Source organism: Salvia hispanica, chromosome 3, assembly GCF_029641045.1.
Source record: "Salvia hispanica isolate PSC_SH4W2 chromosome 3, Shi_PSC_v1, whole genome shotgun sequence".
Lineage (NCBI taxonomy): Eukaryota > Viridiplantae > Streptophyta > Magnoliopsida > Lamiales > Lamiaceae > Salvia > Salvia hispanica.
Genome location: NC_142694.1, coordinates 24,556,274 through 24,575,648, shown reverse-complemented (window position 1 = coordinate 24,575,648; position 19,375 = coordinate 24,556,274). Strand labels below are relative to the sequence as shown.

The following is a 19,375-nucleotide window of genomic DNA, read 5'->3' as shown; positions in this document are numbered from 1 at the left end:
CAAATCGTAATCATATTAAAAAGAGGTAAAGACAAAAAATCATTGGAATCAGTGTGCAAGAATTAGTTCTTTTAAGATTTGATCTGACATGTACCCAACTATGTTATAGGAGTACTCGACAAAAGACATCATGTGGTTTGAAAAAAATAAAACCCTTGAATTATATGGATAAACTTCCATGGGAGATGAATGAGGAAACAGTATTAATGCATTCAACCAATCAAGATCTCATCCTATCTAGATTATCTTTCTTTATTCGAGATCACCTGTTTTTTTCTCAACTACCTAATAATTTGTTGAACTTTTATTCCAAAATTTATGAGCTCAAGTCAACTACGCAGACAGCAACCTTCCAGCTTAGTTCACAATGTCAAACCCAGGGAGAAAAAGACAGAAACTTTATAAATATATTGAGTCATTCAAACATAGGGTTTTGTGTTTCTCATCTCCAATCATCAGTTTTTGGTGAGAGGCCAGAAACAGGAGGTCAAAGCAATAATGTGGTTGCTAAGTGCTTGAAACAAAGAAAACTTTTTTGTTGCTTCTTTCAACTTTTCACGGGTTGATTCTTGAAAAGTGGGCCTTTTTGGCTTGTCCCTCTTCGAAAAACCAGTTCTTTTCCTTTTCTGTCTATATTGTTTTTGCTGTATAATTAGGAAAGATGGGAAGCAGCCATTTTGTTAGGATTATTCAGTTCTTCATCTTGCTGCAGTTTATTGATTCTTGTCTCTCTCTGCCACTCTGCACCGATTCAAGTAAGTGTGTGTGTGTGTATAAGAGAGAGAGGGAGAGAGTTTGAAAGAGCTGATTTTGCGTTTCTATTGTGTGACAGGAGCACCCTTTAGTCCAAATTCCACTCTGCAGTTCTGTCCCTACAATGGCACTGTTTGCTGCAATGCAAATGATGATTTGCTTTTGAAGAATCAGTTTGCAGCAATGAACATCTCAGATCCTGCCTGTGCTTCTCTTGTTAAATCTATCCTTTGTTCGGTAAAATCAACTACAAATTTGTGCTTGATCATTACCATTTCCGAGTTGAATCGCAGTTTGTAGTAATCTGCCTAATGTGAAGTTTGGAAAGATTTCTCCCCTTTAGATGCCTTCAATAATAGAATGATCCATCAGTCCTCATAATATTGCTGTGTTTCTCTATTTGCTGCACCTGTCATGAGCATCATCTAGTTCATAGTTAGTTGATGAATTTATGAAGATTTAGATTTAAAACAAATAAACTTATGTTTGCAGATTATTGATGATGTAGCAGTTTTGGGATTTTCTAGTTTGATTATTATTCATATGTAGGTTTTTTCTCTATGTTTGTTGTCTACAGAGGTGTGATCAGTTCTCAGCTGAGCTATTCAGAATCGATTCTGCGCCACGACAAGTTCCCGTGCTGTGCAACTCCACAGTCTCACCCAACTCAACACAGTCGAACCAAGCTTCACTCAACTTCTGTTCGAAAGCATGGAACACGTGCCAGAACGTCTCCATCATCCACTCACCCTTCACGGTCTCATTACAAGGCCGAGCTGGAGCTCCAACTGCCTCAAATTCGACTAAATTGGCTGATCTCTGGCAGTCTCAAGCAGACTTCTGCAGTGCTCTCGGTGGAGCATCCGATGATGGCCTACCATGCTTTGATGGTGCACCTGTCGTCCTCAACGACACTGGGGCTGCTCCCACCCCTCCAACCGGGCTGTGCCTCGAGAAAATCGGGAATGGAACCTACCTCAACATGGTTCCCCACCCGGATGGCTCAAACCGCGCCTTCTTCTCGAACCAGCAAGGCAAGATTTGGCTAGCAACCATCCCTAGCCAGGGCTCCAGAGGGGTACTGGAGCTCGACGAGGCTGCTCCGTTCCTAGACATAACTGATGAAGTCCATTTCGATACTGAGTTTGGACTGATGGGAATTGCATTCCATCCCAAATTCATAGAAAACGGCCGCTTCTTCGCCTCATTCAACTGTGACAGGGCCAAGTGGCCAGAGTGCGCGGGAAGATGCGCGTGCAACTCGGATGTGAAGTGCGATCCGTCAAAACTGACCCCGGACAACGGTGCAAACCCTTGCCAGTTTCAGAGTGTGATAGCAGAGTTCTCTGCTAATGGAACTGCATCACAACCTTCATTGGTAATTTGACCGAAGTTTTTGAATTTTTTAGAATGAAATGTGATTGTTTCCTTTTGCATTAGGCCAAAAATGCTAACCCTTCTGAAGTGAGGAGGATCTTCACCATGGGGCTTCCCTTTACGTCTCACCACGCGGGGCAGATCCTCTTCGGACCCGAAGATGGCTATCTGTACTTCATGATGGGAGATGGTGGCGGCGCAGGAGGCGATCCATTCAATTTTGCTCAGAACAAGAAATCTCTGCTTGGGAAGATCATGAGGCTTGATGTTGATACCATAACAAGTGAGTTTGTGAATACTTATATGCTGTCAATATGTTAATAACTCTGCATTTGGCCTCACTCTCTCGAATTCGCCATAATCGTTGCAGGTGCGAAGGAAGCTAGCCGGCTCGGTCTGTGGGGGAACTATTCCATTCCCAAAGACAATCCATACACACTAGACCAGGAGCTACAGAAGGAAATATGGGCACTTGGACTAAGAAATCCGTGGCGCTGCAGCTTCGACTCTGCTAGGCCGTCGTACTTCGCCTGTGCAGACGTAGGACAGGTAACTGCATACTTCTCATCAACTCCCAATTCCTAAATATACTTCAAACTCACATAAAAAGGGGTTCTTGAACTGTTGAATAGGATCATTTTGAGGAGGTGGACTTGATTACCAAGGGTGGAAACTACGGGTGGTCCGTCTATGAAGGGCCGAACAAGTTCAAGTCGTCTGCTGCAAACACCTCACAGATACTCCCTGTGATGGGCTACAACCACTCCGATGTGAACACGAATGAGGGCTCGGCATCCATCACCGGTGGCTACTTCTACCGAGCCACGACCGATCCTTGTATGCAAGGAAGGTAATGAACTCTTCTCCAAACTCCGAAATCCCATTAAAAACCTAATCTTTGCTTCCATCTTTGCAGGTACTTGTTTGCAGATCTCTATGCAGGGGCCATATGGGCCGGGACGGAGAGCCCCGCCAATAGCGGGAAGTTCACTAGCAGCAAGATCCCCTTCAGCTGCGCGCGCGACTCACCTCTGAGCTGCACAGCGACTCCCGGGAGCTCGCTCCCTGCACTAAGTTACATCTTCTCGTTTGGCGAGGACAACGACAAGGATGTCTATCTCCTCACACAGAGCGGCGTGTACCGTGTTGTCCGTCCCAGTCGTTGCAACTACACGTGCGCCAACGAGGGAGCCTCAGACGCTGCATCCCCCTCCCCTGCCTCGCCCCGGCCTTCTGGAACTGGCCTTTTGAGAGCCCCCTTTGGAGTTTTGGGTGTGATAATCTCGTTTTTGTGCATGGCTTTAGTGAATTTTGTGTGAGGGTGTGTATTCTTGGAGCAAGTAAATAAATTTAGATTGTTTTCTACTTTTGTTGGAAGATTTTTGTACACGCTTTGTATTTGGTAAAAGTAGTTTATCTTCTTCAATATTTTCAGACCATTTTTCCTGCCACAATTTTACAATTCATTGATTATTCAGTAAAGAGGAATATGCTGCAAAGAATATATCCCAACTTCACAACTTAATCTGGCTGGCAAACAAGAAGCAAGAAAAAGTAGCTGAAACATCACATTCATGTAAGAGCAACAAAATTGCTAAGACACAGCAAATCTATACGCGATCTCGGACTACTGTCAAAGAGTCAAGTTAAGGTAGGCTAGGGAGAGAGCATTCCCTCGTGCCATCCTCGGATTATACCTAGAAATAAAGTCAGTACAAAGAACAAATTTAACGATTTCAGAGGGCCACGACACGAACAGCTCCAACCATTTCCATCACCACGTTGATTTACAGTGTATTCGGACTTCCTCTGCAAAATTTGCTGATTTCCGTCTTCAGACAGGTTCTACCTTGCTAGTGCGCTTTGTCATCTCATGTTGCAACAAATGGGCCGCCCTACCTGTCTTAGTTTGTTCCAAAGACAAATCATCTGCCTTGGAGATTGGTAATGTGCTGTTATGTAATCTTCTATGCACCCGAACTGGCAGAACTTCAAGCTGTGAATGTATTCTACTGCTCTCGAGCTGTTCACTTTCTCCACCCACATTCCCATGCTAACATCTTCCATTTTAAACAACTGCAAAAAGAAGATACCATTAACTGTTATTGCAAAGGCAGGTATTGGTTCTATAGTGTTAAAACAGATCAACTCCGGATTTCGAAAAGAAATCAACCAAAATCAAACAACAGTAGGCAAAACCAACAGTTTCGGGAAGGTTGGTTGGTTTGGTTAAAAGATTACCTTTATTTTGGCTTGAACCAATCCTCTTACTAAACCACAACCTAATTGAAATCTTGGTTCCTTTTTCTCTTATTTTAAACAATCAATACCAAACCAAAGAATAAACTGTTAAACTTTAGGTTTGGTTTTGGTTAGACTGGGTAGGTTTGGTAAATTTACAACTTCTCTGTACAGAAGAGAGGATACTCTACAATGGCATAAATGCAAGTTCCCAAGTGTTAGAAAGACCCTCACCCTTAATCTTCGATTCTCAAAATCGGAAACAATAAAGTTTGCAATGTCGGACGAGATAATGTAGCCGGGTCCATTTGCATAGGGCGGATAGTCTTCCTGCGGCCATTCCTGATTCAAAACAGAAGCAAGTTTTCCATTACCATATGACTACGGATTTTAAGTTATATAACTCAATGTGATGGTTTGCCCAAAACTTGTTTTAAACACTAAGAGATCATTTACTTTAGTGATAGGATGGATTGGTAGAAATAATTCAAGCTCGCTTAGCTTGAGACGAACCAGCCCATATGAAAGATAGGCAAGTCTCGAGCCAGGATAAATGGAATAATAGGTATCCAGGAACAAAAGGAAAGTAATAGCCGATGATGCAATATACAAGAGTAAATCTTTGAGTAGTACCTCGTACGTGACTGCCCATTTACCACTGCGGAGGGGCTTATGATAGTAATTTATATTTCCAATATACAAGCTCTTGTTCTCTGGAACTTTCTTTGCTTCGTTAATAATTGCGTCTATTCTTACAAAGGTGTCATCATCACCCTTCATGATATACTTCGCTGATACAGTCCTTACCTGCAATCACGCCAAAGACATGTTAGTTCAGGCAGAAACGGGTTGAAAAGCCCAACTCCAAACTCTTGAGTGAAAACGCAATCCACAACTAACCCCATATTCACAGATAGCGACAGTTTTCAGCACAACAAGGTCATAGTTGTCCATATATGGAACTATTATAATGTCTCCAAAAAACTCGGCTTCTCTCTTCACTTCTATATTTACTTCCTTTCTTCCATGCTGTCAAAAGTTGGTCAGTGAGTTAGTTCCAACAGCCTAAAGATTATAGAGTAGTTGAAAAGAACAACCAATTTTACCCACCAAAGCAACAAAGAAACGCACGACAACATCTGAAGATTTAATAAGCTTGTGCTGCATCCAAGACCTCCTCACAGCCATCCGTTCGGCAAAGTGGTTGCCTGCTGAAAGGACACCAACGAACAGTTCAACGGGTGCATTGGGAAGAGGGGGAGCTTTCCATCTTTCAGAAAAGTCCAGATGTCTTTGTGGAGCAAAACTGGGGTGACTTGTGGGTAATGAAGCAGCAAAGATGGAATGAACATCAATATCCCCGTTCAAAGTTAATCCAGTCGCATCCTCAAGGGCAAACCCCTACATATATTGAACTGAATTTAGGCGTTTTCTGAGAATTAATTTAGACAAAGAGACAGCAGTAAGTTACTCACAGTTCGATAGGGAAAGGAAGTGACGTGCTTTCCATCAACATTGACATGGTATCCTTCTAGACCAGCACTAAGAGTGAGCACAAACAATTTTTCTTCCACAAAAGGGAATGGCCAATCGACAGTCACCTTTTTGGTTCTTCCTATCAATCGGTTCAACCACCACGTCGCCTTCGACTCCTCTGACCCATTATCATCATCACGTATCCACTTTTCACATTTCAACAACCCATCAACTGCAGAACAGCAAACAGCTCATGATTAGTCGTGCCACAACTAAACTACAAACGCGCATATATGCAATTACAAACAGGACAAATAGTCTATTCGATGTATCTCCAGTGCAAACAAATCACTAAGATACGTACACCTAAACAATCATCTCCATTGGAGTATAATCAAGAAAGCAACTCAACGATTCAATTCACACATCTAAGTGGTTTTCAAGCATAATAAATGGTTCATCCGAAACAGTTAGCAATCCAAGTCCAACAAAATGTATCGAAAACAAGCAATCAAAAAAGGCAATGCCATCGACTCACCCGTCTCCTCATCAGCGCGAGACTTCCAGCCCTCACACCTCTGCGACGTCCCCCACTGCATCCTGTAGCAAGTGTTGTGCTCAATAACCGGCTTCCCGCTCCAATCCCCTTTCAGCCGCGGATTGAAGTGCAGGATCCTCGGCGGATCCTCCCCTTCCACAGTCTTCAGCCCCTGCAATTCCATCATAAACTGAGAAACCATCAAATACTGCCCTTCCTTCAACAGCGAAATCTTGGGATCCGTCTCCGCGTGCGCCGCCCTCGGCTTCCCCACCACCGTTATGTGGGACCCTAACGTCAGCCCACACGGCAGTATCATCATTCTCTTATTCTTCGAGAATTCATCCCCGGTCACCGATATCGAATGCGGACACAGCTCAGAGCTGCCGCCGCCGCTGCTATTCTTATTCAAACCAGCAAACTCACTAAATCCCCTATTACTACTAGCGTTCTTCCCGATCAATTCGAGCTCCCGCCATAGCTTGCTTCCGAGCTCGAGGGCATCATTCGCAGACTTCAAAATGGAGCCTTTAGAGCTCGAATTAGCAATGCCAGCGCTGAAATTCAAGCTCGAAAGAGGGGTTTTCGCGAATTCGACTACTGCCAAATCGAGGGGGCGAAGGGGGGCCTCTTTCTCCTCGAGATTCTCCTCGCTCTCGAGCAGGAAAGGCTTCGAATTGAAGAACCCATCGTTGGTGCTGAACAGCTTCTCCTGCGACGAAACGGAAGCCGCCCCATTTCTGAATACAAACGGGAATTCGCAGCACACGAAGAGTATGTAGAAAAGCCCCAAAAGAATCAACGCGCGGATTGATCTCTTCCGGCTCACTGAAAACAGCAGGTCCAAATTCGCCCTTTTCATTTTTATTTTTTTCGAATTTTGGGGAAAGAAAGCTAGCTCAACAACAGCTGGTGATCGCTAAGGACGCATTCAGATGAAAAAGGAATTAAGACAAGAATGGGTTGGTGTGTGTGTTTGGGGAAATGGGAAGAGAACCCATCTACGAAGTTAAACAAGTGAAGAAGAAAGAAACGTTAGGTCAGCAACACATTTGCTGCAACCGCGTCACTAGAGAGAGAGAGAGAAAGAGGCGCTGGATACACGGCGTGTATGTATAGAAACACAGAGAGAGAGAGAGAGGCTTTCTCGGTCGGTCACTTTTTATTTTATAAATACAGAAATTAATTAGTGAAGGAAATTCCTTTCAATCTCATTCAAATTTCAAAAAGGCTGCCCCTTTCCTTTTTCCATTTTCTTTATGTAACGGAATATTTTTAGAATTTTATTAGGTGTGTTTTGTTTTATACTCTCCCTCCTCAAAATTTGCCATTTAATTCTATTTTTGTCTCCATATTTAATAGTGAATCTTACTTTTCACTAATTCATTCTCACTTATATTTTATTATAAAACTAATACGATGTATAAAAGTAGAATCTAAACATATAAAACTAATACGGTGTATAAAAGTAGAATCTACATGCAACTAACTTTTTCAACCCACTTTATATTACATTTGTTAAAACTCGTGATGGGTCAAATGGTGTCAAATTATAAGGGACGGATGGAGTACTTTTATTCATGTCCATCACTTTAGAGTTAAGAATCGCTCCTTTGTTTGATATTTAAACTAATAGCATAAGAAGATAGTTTTCTCGTGATCGCCCTAATTCAACTTAAAATGTTAAAATCGCCTCCTTATTTGCAGAAGTTTTAAGAATAAGAAGATTGTATCGAGCGTCGTTGTCTCAATTGCATGTAGCTTTGATATATTTCGAGAGCACTTGTCGGTATGATAAGATTTGTACTAATTTTTTTGAATTTCTAAAATTAATCGCATTATTAGGGAAATAAAATGATTCTAGAAAGAATAAAGATAAAACTTATATTATACGAATACAATTACTCAAAAGTCAAGGGCACATGTATAAATTTGTGTGGTTATAAAATTTCATTTTTTTAATAATTAAGACATTTTTCTTAGATTTGTAAGTACATTATAAAAAGAACGGTCCAAAAGTGATCTGATACATTATAAATAGGAGCAGTAAAATCAGAGTTAGAGACATTAATTCAAACAATAAACAAAGTCGTTCGTTAATGCAAGTTGATAGACCAAAATAACTATCTCATTTATAACTAAAATTGAGCACTCATATATTTGAATCACACAATTAAGATAAGTATATAATATAAGCTCGAAAATATTTAAATCTTTAAACGTGGTGCAAATGGCAACGGCAAGATTCCTGCCCGGCCAAATCAAATTACTACAAATTTATTTTCATTGGTTTGATAAGTCCAAAATTATTAGTATTTAATAATAGATATAGTATGTTACTTACATCAAAATCAAATATAGAGAAATATGTGGAGATGGTGACGGCTGTTAATTGGAAATGAACATTTTCTGCCGGGATCTTGGTAGAGAACTTTGATGTTGGATTATTCTATACATAGTATATTGTGATATTTAATTGTATCATTTATATATTCAATGTTATTCCCACAAATTAACTTGTACTATAATTTTCTAAGATGATTAATATACAAGTATTCAAACTAAGAAGAGCTTCTAGAACTTGTTGAATTTTAATAGTCAAATTTAAAATTTTCTATTTTACACGGAAATCAAATATCATTTGTTGATTTTGACCAGTTTAATTATTTCAGGTTTTTTAAACTTGATTCAGAAAGAGGTAGTAAATTTACAGATAATGCAGTGAGTGAGAAAAATTAATGAGATTCTGTTTCTTAAATTATTGGTAATTAGAATTGTTTAGTTGGAAAGTTGATGATGGGTCCAATTAAATATGGATTATTGAAATAATAAACAGGCTGCCCAAGATAGTTCAAATTATGATTTTGTGGTGCCATTAGATTCCACCGTTGCACCTTTACAGAGTGAAAACAACAGATTTGATTTGTCTTTGTCCAAACCCCATCCCAAATTATAGTAAGCTCTATAATGTAGGCTATCAATAATTAAGTCTCTATCAATGTAGCCGTTGCCAATAAATTTTTTTGATTTGATATCTCAACAAATTTTATAGATTAATTAAGCCTTTTATTATTAGCACCAAAAAATATATTGTGTTTTTTGTGAATTCGTGAATCGCATAAAAGGCTTAATCTATATTAAACATAATCTTGTCACATTATCAATAATCTTTCACAATTTTTAGTTCAAATTTGATAAAATATGAAAGTGTTTCAGAAAATGAGTCTTACCTCAATAGATATAGAGTAATTTATCAAAAAAAAATTAAAATAAATGAAATTGCCACAAATTTTAATTCAAATTTGATAAAATATGATAGTGTTTATGACAAATTAATGAGTGCAATGAGTAACTTATCAAAAAAATTGAAATTAATATCGTGGAAAATCCAAAATAAAAAAATATGGCTGGATAGTATAAAAATTAAACACATATTGCATTGTTTGTACTAAGGCAAAGAGAACTATGTCTTTATCTTTTTTTAGGTAAATTCATTTCTTGTTTGATAAATTTTGCTCATACAAAGATCGAACAAGAGTTTAAGAAATAGATTAAAAGATCTTTGGTCGAGTACTGCAAAATCTTTACATGGAGGAGAAGCAAGTCATCGTTGATTCTATTTGGAGAATCAATTATAATCGTTAATTAATTTAAATTGTAGAATTCGTGAATTAGAATTTATATTTTCTAGCACGTGATATGTGATTTATGTATCAATTGAATTAATCTAACAATATATCACTTAAATTATGTTCCCTAAATTTATTTTATTTAATATATATGTAAATCTTCTGATGCAAACGCAACATAAGTACCTCCCATAATATGATAGTGAGTATAATAAACATATACTTATCATATTCTTCCATCCTATCAAAATAATTCACTTTCTATTTTGATAATTTAATTATTTCTTTCTAATGAGATGGATTATATTATCCACTAACAATACTCTAATTATTTTTTTTTTATCTATTTCTTATTTTATTAATTGTTTATTTAAATTTGTATCGTCTCAAAAGTTTCTATTCTTTTGAGACGGATGGAGTATACATATATGATACAGTCCAAACATGAGAACTCAGCTCAAAAGACTAGCCTGTTAGGTGAGAGAACGTATTTAGTCTATATACCCCACACCATTTGTTCTCACAACCGATGTGGGAATTGAGTTCGTAACATTCAACCCTCCTTTAAGGGCCAACGTCCTCGTTGGTCACGGCCACGTTGGTCACGGCTGGTTCTTTGCCAGGCCACTACTTCGAGTTCCTCGTTGGTCACTGCCACGTTGGTCACGGCGGATTCTTTGCCCGGCCATCACTCCGTGGGTCACCACTCCCAGTTGGCCCTAAACGTACTCGTTGGTCATGACGAGTTCGTTGCCCGGCCATCACTCCGAGCCGTTTGGGCTATCAATGAAAGCACCAATTGATACAGACCAAATAGGAGAACTCAGCCCAAAAGACCGGTAAGGATCTCCTCATCCACTTTTCCTACTCCACTCATCATCCACCTCTTACAATATAATAAAATAATATTATAATTATAACCAATTTTAAATAGTGATGATGGATTATTTTATTGCATTGTGAGGTGGATGAGGAGTGGAGTAGGAAAAATGGATGAGGAGATTCTTATCGCCAAAAGACTAGCCTGTTAGGTGATAGAACCATTGAGTCTATATACCCCACACCAATTATTCTCACAACTGATGTGAGAATTGAATCCGTAACTATATATAACAAACTGATACTAGTAAATCAAACGAAAAGACTACTATACATTTATATCAAATAGAATTCAACATAAATAATCAGAAGTACAATAGGCTTATTAAATTATCTGAACTCATGTTGAATTGTATAATTTCAAAGAACAATCACCAAAACATATTACAATTATTCTGAAGTTTTGCTTTCAAATTTCCAGCCCTCGTGAGCTGTAAGCAAGACAACATCTAGCTAGTTAGAATTAAACATTAATTTGTCATTTTCAAAAGTTAATATCACGACAAATTAAAACTTAATGACATTATTGCACAATTATATTTAAACGTGATAAATCCTTTAAAAATAGGTAGGTTCATTTGAAAAGTCGGAAAAGTGAGGTGGGAATGTTCAACAACACGATCTTCGATTCTCCACCGTATTTTATTTCACAAAGTCCAATATATAAATATAATTAAAATGTGTGCATTAATTTAATACTAGTATATATAAAATCAAATCAAAATACAATAAGAAACAGAAAATCCACCCTCTTAATTTATTGCAACATTATTGTCATTTAATTCCACGTCATAAAACCCCTATAGTACTTCTTCAATCACACATAAGTTGTGATATTTGATTGGCTTCTAATCTTTTCTTCTCAATTTAAATAGTTAATCCTTGTAATTAATCACGTTAAATTACACCACCATTTATAATTTACTCCCTATATTCCACAAAGTTTGTCCCAATTTGATCCGACGCAAGTTTTAACAAATTATTTAAATTTATATTAAATGAAGGTATGTAGTAGAATAAGGTTCCCACGTTAAGGAAATTGAGAAGTGTATTTAAATTTTAATGTCTATTTTTGAATAAATTCCAAGTGAAACAAACTTTGAGGGACAAAGGAACTAATATATAGGGAGTATTAGTTAAACTTAGCTCAAATCTATACTTAACCAAATAACTCACCCAATCCAAACCTATTTCCACATCCCTTTGCACCATTAAAACAAACACAAAAACGCATGTTATCCCACAAATTTTATTTATTAATCCCCTCTTTATTTTTCTATTCCAAAAAAAAATAATATGAACAGAAGATGCATGTAGTCATGCAAATACACCTCACCCCATGCTTTTGTCGCCTCTTTATCAGCTCCTTGTTTATTAAAAGCCTCTTAAATTTGTCACAATTAATCTTGTAATTCCCAATTAATTCCTCTAAAATCATATACTAATGGTAAAAACCAGCTCCTCCGAATTGATGAAGGCTGTCTGGAGCGAAGATGGAGAAGCAAAAATCAAGAGATCAGGTATATGTATATAACGTTGATTAATTGAATTGAATTATTAATTATTAATTGAAACTTTGGATTGTAGGTGAGAGAAGAAGTGGGAAGAAATGCAGAGATAGATGCAGGAGCAGTGCTAGGAAGCCTGATCCAAATCTCACTAGCTTCACCCCTCAAGAGGAGGATCTAATCATCCAGCTGCATTCCGTGCTCGGAAGCAGGTTCGACGAAAAATGAAATAAAATACGAGACCGAAAGATCGAATTGCATGCCAAATAGTTATACCAAGAGTCTGGCTCATGAGATAGATTAATTAATTCGGACTATATATACTAATTCTATTGGGCCAAAAGATTATTTATTTTGGACTATAATACTAATTCTATTGGGTCAAACTAGTACAGTAGTTAGCAACCTGCCTGATACTGTAGAAAAAAAATCCCATAAAATAATGCTCCTTTGGTCCAGCAATAAACTTTTCATTTGCAATTTTCGTCCGTCCACCAATAAACTTCCTATTTCGTTCGTCCGTCCACCAATAAACTTTTCATTTGCAATTTTTTCATTCGTGGGAAAAAACAAACACGAGATAAAGTTCGTGATATTATTTGCCAATTTTAAAGTTCGTGGAAAAACCCAACTTTTTGAAAGTTTCGTGATATTAAATGCCAATATCCCTAAAATTAATGAGTTGGGACCCAATAAAAAACTTGATGATTCAAATAGGGTTAGAATTTGACCTTATTTGATTGGGTCGTTATCAGAATCTCAGAATCTGCACAATTTATCACCCCAGGAATGATGCTAGAGAGAACATGATAAATTTTAGAAGCAGATATGATTACGTAATAACATGAAAAAGGATAATAATATTATTTTTAAACTTAAATTTATTTTAAAATTTAAATTCTACTCCCTTCGTCCCGCTTTATCAGTCTCATTAACTTTTCTGCCATCTTTTTGTATAAATGATAAAGAATAGTTTAAGGGGAAAAATGGTAAATTAAGAGAGAGAATAATACAGAGACCGAAGAAAAAATGGCTAAATTTAGCTGAAGTGCCTAAGCGCACGTCGCACATGGTACGACCTATTTGCCAAAACATTGAGCTACAATACGGCCCTACGCCACTCTGGCGTCTGAATGTAAATTTCTCACCTTGATTCAGTACAATTTGAATAAAATTGATTGAGAAAAGTTAGTACTACTATAATTAAATCATACTCCTTTTTCTATATTCATTTTATTAGAAAATGTGAGTAGAATAAGTTGATTATACTTAAATTTTCTTCTTCTTCTTCAGTTTTACACCAAATGCAATAAAACATTTTTTTTATGATTTTGTAGTTATTTATACTCCTGCAGTCCTTCTATTGAATATTGTAATAAAATTTGGTTTTCAAATTATAGAAATTAATTATCTATTAGTATATCACTTCAAACTTTATATGACATTCCAAATCTATTTTATTTGAAGATTATTAAAAAAATAATAACTTGAATTTATAGGAAAATAAATATAGCTTGATTTTTGTTTAAAATTTATATAATTAGAGAGTGGAACGGAAGGAAGGAGAGAGAAAGAAAATGGTGGCGATATCACTGTACAAAGGCAACCTCCACAAAGCCACCGACGTCCCTCGCCGATGGCCGAGCCCCGCCCCTAAAATTTCTCTCAAACATTTCAAAATCCTCCTCCGCCGTCGCGCCAGAGCCCTTTCTCGCCTCAGCACCGATGTCGCAACGACTTCAAACCCTAATCCTTCTCCCGCCCCCAATTCCTGTGGAAATCTTAATCCGAGCTCCACGCGTGATGCAACCACTGAAATCAATCATGTCGATAATTCTGAGTTGATGGTAAAGGGGCAATTGAAGAAGGGAGAAGGGGATAAGAAGGATACCGGGGAGGATAGAAAGGAGGTGGATGAGGATAGCGTTTTGGCGGTGAAGGAGAAGGAGGATGCGGAGGCTGTCAAGAACGACGGTGGATCAGAGACTCCGGTGAATAAGGCGATCGAGGTATTATACTGAATTTTATATTTCAAATTGATGGGGATGATTTTATATTCTGGGGTTTGGGGGATCTAATTGTGGCTTTGGTAGAGAATTTTTGCGTGTGTATGTGTGATGTGTAGAGATTGCTGTCGTTGCTACTTTCAATTGATTGTATGGTAAAGAGGAGTGTTCACTTTAAGGCGATGCATTAACCATGATGGCCAGCAGAATAAGCTCGTAGTTGTATAAGAGATTTTTCATGTTTGCTCAGTTTAGGTTGCATTTGCTTATGAGAATTTAAATGATTTGTTGGGTTTAGAAGTCAAATTTCTGTTCATACAAGAATGAATATGTGAAGAGACGAACCTTGGTGACACATTGAGACCTTATATATTTGTACTGAGCATTATCTTAGTAACTGCACTGAAGAATCCGATTCGGTCTGAAAAATTAGTTCAATGCATTATGCCTGCTGCTCTTTTCTTTTCCCCTCTTTGAAATTTGTTTCTTCCAATACAGCATATTGTATTATTCTAGTAGGGTAGCTGACATGAGATGCAGGATAATTGCTTATCGATCTGTGAAATCAGAGGAGCCCTGCGATCAGTAACATTGATCTTAACCATCTTGGCCTTTGAACACAGCAACATGAATCATAAACAAAATATTGTCTCTTATTGTTTATTCTCACGTTGATTGTTGCATATTCTCAATAGTAAAATCTTTCTTTTTGCATTTTAGAAAATCAACGATGAAAATGCTACAAGTGGTGCCGATAAAAGAATCAATGAGGTTAAGGAGAAGTTGGTAGTTTTAAATGAGAAAAAGCACGGTTTAGTACAAGTACTCAAACAGGTAACATGTCTTCTTTTGGTGTTGATGGTGAATCTTGCTATAAGGTTGTAATCATGTGGTATGTTTTTTTGTTGACAGATTCTGACCGCAGAAGAGCACTTAAAGAGACAGAATTGTGCTCAGGGAATGCCAAGTCGCCCTCCTCTTCCACTACAAGTGGATACCACAACTGATTCGGGTTCAATGATTAGAGTAAATACCCCTAGAATAGGAAAAGACGGAAATCCTTGTGGTGATATGGAGGGAGGAGAAGCCGACGATGTTTCAAACCATAATCTACATTCTCGTCATTTAGTCCGTACAAGCAGTTGTTCACCATCTTCTGACTCCCAACAGAAGAAGCCATTCTCAAATGCGGTATTTATTCAAATCTTCACTCGATTATTCATTTTCTCTTGTGATCTAGAAATAGCTGTATAATTCCACTCTGGGAATGGCTTGCTGTCTAATTTGATTACAAAGTTTTCCAGATAACTTGTGAAACTTAGTTATGGCTCTTACCTTGTCCAAAACTTAATAGCCATGGATCTAAGTCTCGGACTTCTCTAACTTTGCAACCCTAGAGCTTTAGTCATGTAGTCCATTAACTTGCTTTGACGGTCGCAGGTACCCCACTCCTATAGGACTACACTAGCAGTCGCAGGTAGTCCTTCGCGGTTCGCACCTGCTGCACAAGGACCCCCATCAGTTTCTATTTCAGGAGCGAGTTATATAGCTTCATCCCCTTCTCCTGCAGCATCTGGCGGCACTTCAGTTTTTCGAGATGGCAGGCTCCCTAGTCCATGGAACTAAAAGCATAGCAGCTCGCCTATTGCATTGCACATCACTTCAAAGTCGGCCGGTATTACCTAAAAGCTCTTAACACACAGTTAAATAGAGAGCAGAAAACACCCTTAAGAAGCATAATCTGTCCTTGCATGATTTGCCTCTACAATTAAGACTGTTGGAATTAGCTGAACTTGTGAAATCAAACCAATCTTGGAAAATTTTCCTGTGACTCGATCATTTATATGTTGTACTGTACATAACCTGAGTTGGCATCACATGTATAACCTCCCTGTAACTTAAATATAACCATATGTTTATGTCATTTTGTGATCTATGACACTCAGATTTCAAGACTGCCTAGTTTGTATTATGATATGGAGAGTGAGAATGTAAAAATCCTTAGTAAGAACTTGTCATTTTCAGTGGAGAATAGAGAAGACATGAGAAGGGAGAAGGTGGGGGAGGACATGGAAGTTTTTGTGATAATCTATGGGTAGATTTTTCTATTGTAACAAATCAAAATATTGCCAAATTGTGATTATGTAAGTATTGTTGAAATACTAGCGCCTCTTTGCTAGAGAAAATGTTCCAATCCAATGCAGTTTCATTTTTTCTGATACAAAATCGTTTCCTATTCTTGAGATTCCAACAATATGTCCAAAATTAAGAAACAAAGGCTGTATAAATTCTAGGACACCTATGAACAGAAGCATGAAGCATTTAAAAAGAAAATGAAATTGAATGGGTTTTTTTAAGTTAGGTGGCTAAATCACACCCTTGCAAAACAGAAAACAGATACTGACATGAAAATTCCAAGTACTTCTGTTAATGCATTAAGTACCATCATGCACCTTCTAGATATGAGACAGCATACACACACACAATATTCTCTCACATTACAGTAATAACTTACAAGTGACAACATACACACTCTACATACTTTCCCCAAATCTCTTTCTCATCATATCATTAGACCAAAAACTCATGGATCCTACATCAAGAAAACAGAAACCCAACCCTTCCTCCACCATCCAAACCATCTCCCACCGCTTCTCCCAACTCTACACAAACAACAAGAAACTCGTCTCCCACGACTCATCATGCATCACTCTCACCAAATCCACCAGCCACCACGCCAGAAACGGCGCCGTTTTAGACAAAATTGTGGACAAAAACCAGCTGGTGAGGGAGGAGAAGGATGCCAACGATTTAAGCAAGCCATCATCCAAGAAACACCCCAAAATGCAATCTTTCGACAAGAAAATGAAGTGGTTTCAATTTCAAGAAGGTGTTGAAGTTGTGAGGGCCAGAAATTCGCTCTCATCAATCCCTCCAACCGTCAATGGAAGAGGTAGAAGAAAATCATTCTGCACCTCACAGGCTGAGCTCGCCGATTTCCTCCCTCGCAACGGCGTCAAAGTTGTGGCCGTTGATATGCCGCCGTTCATGCAAATTCACGCCGTCAATTGTGCAAGAAAGGCGCACGATAGCTTGGAAATGTTCACTTCCAAGACTCTAGCTTTCACACTAAAAAAGGTAACTAAGTTAAATCCGTGATTAGCCCTTAATCAGTCTTCTAGATTTGTGATGAGGGCTTTGATCATTTTCTTCGCTGTCCCAATTATTCATATGATTGGATTGGATAGGATACCCCTAAGTTCCAAGACTCTAGCTTTCACACTAACAAAGGTGACTAAGTTAAATCCATTGTTAGCCCTAATTAATCAGTGTTCTTGATTAGTGATGAGTGCTTTGATCATTTTCTTTGCTGTCCCAAGTATCCATATGATTGAATTGGATACCCCAAAGTTCAAAGACTCTAGCTTTCACACTAAAAAAAGTGACCAAGTTAAATCCATAGTTAGCCCTTAATCAGTGTTCTTAACTAGTTATGAGGGCTTTGATCATTTTCTTTGCTGTCTCAATATTTATATGATTGGATTGGATACCCTTAAATTCCAAGACTCTAGCTTTCACACTAAAAAAGGTGACTAAGTTTCCATAGTTAGCCCTTAATCAGTGTTCTTGGTTTGTGGTGAGGGCTTTGGTCATTTTCTGTACTGTCTCAATTATTTATATGATTGGATTGGATACCCCTATGTTTAGCCTATATGTGGTTAAATATATATAGAGTGAAAAAAGAAAACAAGAACATGTAATATCCATGTATAGGGAGTACTATACAAAGATCACAAGTCACCATATTAATTATATAGTCATGATGTGTTGCTTTTGACAGGAGTTTGATGGGTTATATGGACCTGCTTGGCATTGCATAGTAGGGACCAGTTTTGGGTCATTTGTGACACACTCAGTGGGTGGATTTATGTATTTCTCAATGGACCAAAAGCTATACATCTTGCTCTTCAAGACTGCTGTACACAGGGGTAAATGAAAATGATATCCAATCTACACATGGAGTATTAAATAGCACAACAAATACTAGCATTTCTCTGGTGGATTGTTTTTTTTTTAGATTAGTTTAGAAAGATGAGATTTTTAGAAAGAAATTGGTTGTCTCTCCCCTGTAATTTTGTACATTTATGAATGTTTCTGATTAAAGAATTGGAAGATGGTATTCCTCATTGAATTCACAGCAAATTTTATACCTAAAAGAATTTTGCATCATGTGTGTGACTGTGTTTCTGGGAAATTGGGGAATGTGAGATTTGTGAGTTAAAGTGGGATGGATCACGTGTGGTCTGGCTTCTTTTTGTAGATATTGTTGCAAGCTGCAACCTTTTTTTTTTTTTTTAATTTATTGGTTTCAATAATTATTGATATACTAGTACATAGAATTGATTGGATGTGGCAGTAAATTGGTTTTGTGTTAAAAGTTGCTGCCTTTATCTTGGTTGCCTATTTTGTCTAATGATTATGCATTAAGTGATGGATTGATCATTGAGGAAAACACTTTTAAATTTGATTGACAAACTTCCAATACGTGGATTCTCAAAAATTTTGATTGAGAATAAAATGCTCAAAGTGAATAAAGAGCGGCCAGCAAGAGACCACAAAAACCAAACGTAAACAATGAACAAGCAACAAACAAGTACTAAGAGAACCTTAACAAAATCACAAGACAATCACAACTTAACAACAAAACCAACAAGCAAGACATCGTAACTAGAAGGTTAAAAGCAATAAACAAAGAAGGACAAACACCTGTAGAGATGTGACTAAAGAATATAGTTAATTGTTTTGGTGCTTATGAGAAGTTTGAACACCATCCATTCACTCGATATCCAAAATTGTTCATAATTGATGTTGGAATATGACATGTTATAAGGAATTTAAATTGTTCGTTTTTAAATTTCGTTCTCTTAGTATCCATTAATAAATTATAGGTTTAGAAAAGTTATCCAT

At 37.7% G+C, this 19,375-nt stretch overlaps 4 protein-coding genes and 1 long non-coding RNA gene across 5 annotated transcripts; 4 read left to right on the top strand and 1 right to left on the bottom strand.

Moving 5' to 3' along the window:
- The first annotated feature begins 241 nt into the window (after positions 1 to 241).
- On the top strand, positions 242 to 3,558 carry LOC125213707 (HIPL1 protein). Its single transcript, XM_048114391.2, has 7 exons — positions 242 to 755; positions 833 to 990; positions 1,331 to 2,131; positions 2,194 to 2,413; positions 2,501 to 2,679; positions 2,763 to 2,980; positions 3,047 to 3,558. The coding sequence occupies exons 1-7, from the start codon at positions 662 to 664 to the stop codon at positions 3,447 to 3,449; spliced, it is 2,073 nt and encodes a 690-aa protein (XP_047970348.1). The 5' UTR covers positions 242 to 661; the 3' UTR covers positions 3,450 to 3,558.
- A 117-nt stretch (positions 3,559 to 3,675) lies between these two features.
- LOC125213708 (hydroxyproline O-galactosyltransferase GALT6-like) lies at positions 3,676 to 7,523 on the bottom strand. The gene is made up of 7 exons (XM_048114392.2): positions 6,386 to 7,523; positions 5,847 to 6,079; positions 5,482 to 5,772; positions 5,272 to 5,400; positions 5,005 to 5,178; positions 4,606 to 4,713; positions 3,676 to 4,206 (listed from the first exon to the last, which is right to left on the bottom strand). Exons 1-7 carry the CDS (start codon positions 7,245 to 7,247, stop codon positions 3,997 to 3,999), a joined length of 2,007 nt encoding a protein of 668 aa, XP_047970349.1. The 5' UTR covers positions 7,248 to 7,523; the 3' UTR covers positions 3,676 to 3,996.
- A 4,770-nt stretch (positions 7,524 to 12,293) lies between these two features.
- LOC125213719 (uncharacterized) lies at positions 12,294 to 12,918 on the top strand. The gene is made up of 2 exons (XR_016136458.1): positions 12,294 to 12,413; positions 12,481 to 12,918. It is a non-coding gene; the product is annotated as an uncharacterized LOC125213719 (long non-coding RNA).
- Positions 12,919 to 13,939: 1,021 nt separating this feature from the next.
- On the top strand, positions 13,940 to 16,331 carry LOC125213714 (uncharacterized). Its single transcript, XM_048114401.2, has 4 exons — positions 13,940 to 14,410; positions 15,128 to 15,241; positions 15,320 to 15,598; positions 15,848 to 16,331. The coding sequence occupies exons 1-4, from the start codon at positions 13,979 to 13,981 to the stop codon at positions 16,031 to 16,033; spliced, it is 1,011 nt and encodes a 336-aa protein (XP_047970358.1). The 5' UTR covers positions 13,940 to 13,978; the 3' UTR covers positions 16,034 to 16,331.
- A 142-nt stretch (positions 16,332 to 16,473) lies between these two features.
- On the top strand, positions 16,474 to 18,599 carry LOC125213717 (uncharacterized). The gene is made up of 2 exons (XM_048114407.2): positions 16,474 to 17,545; positions 18,249 to 18,599. The coding sequence occupies exons 1-2, from the start codon at positions 16,994 to 16,996 to the stop codon at positions 18,402 to 18,404; spliced, it is 708 nt and encodes a 235-aa protein (XP_047970364.1). The 5' UTR covers positions 16,474 to 16,993; the 3' UTR covers positions 18,405 to 18,599.
- Positions 18,600 to 19,375: the final 776 nt, after the last annotated feature.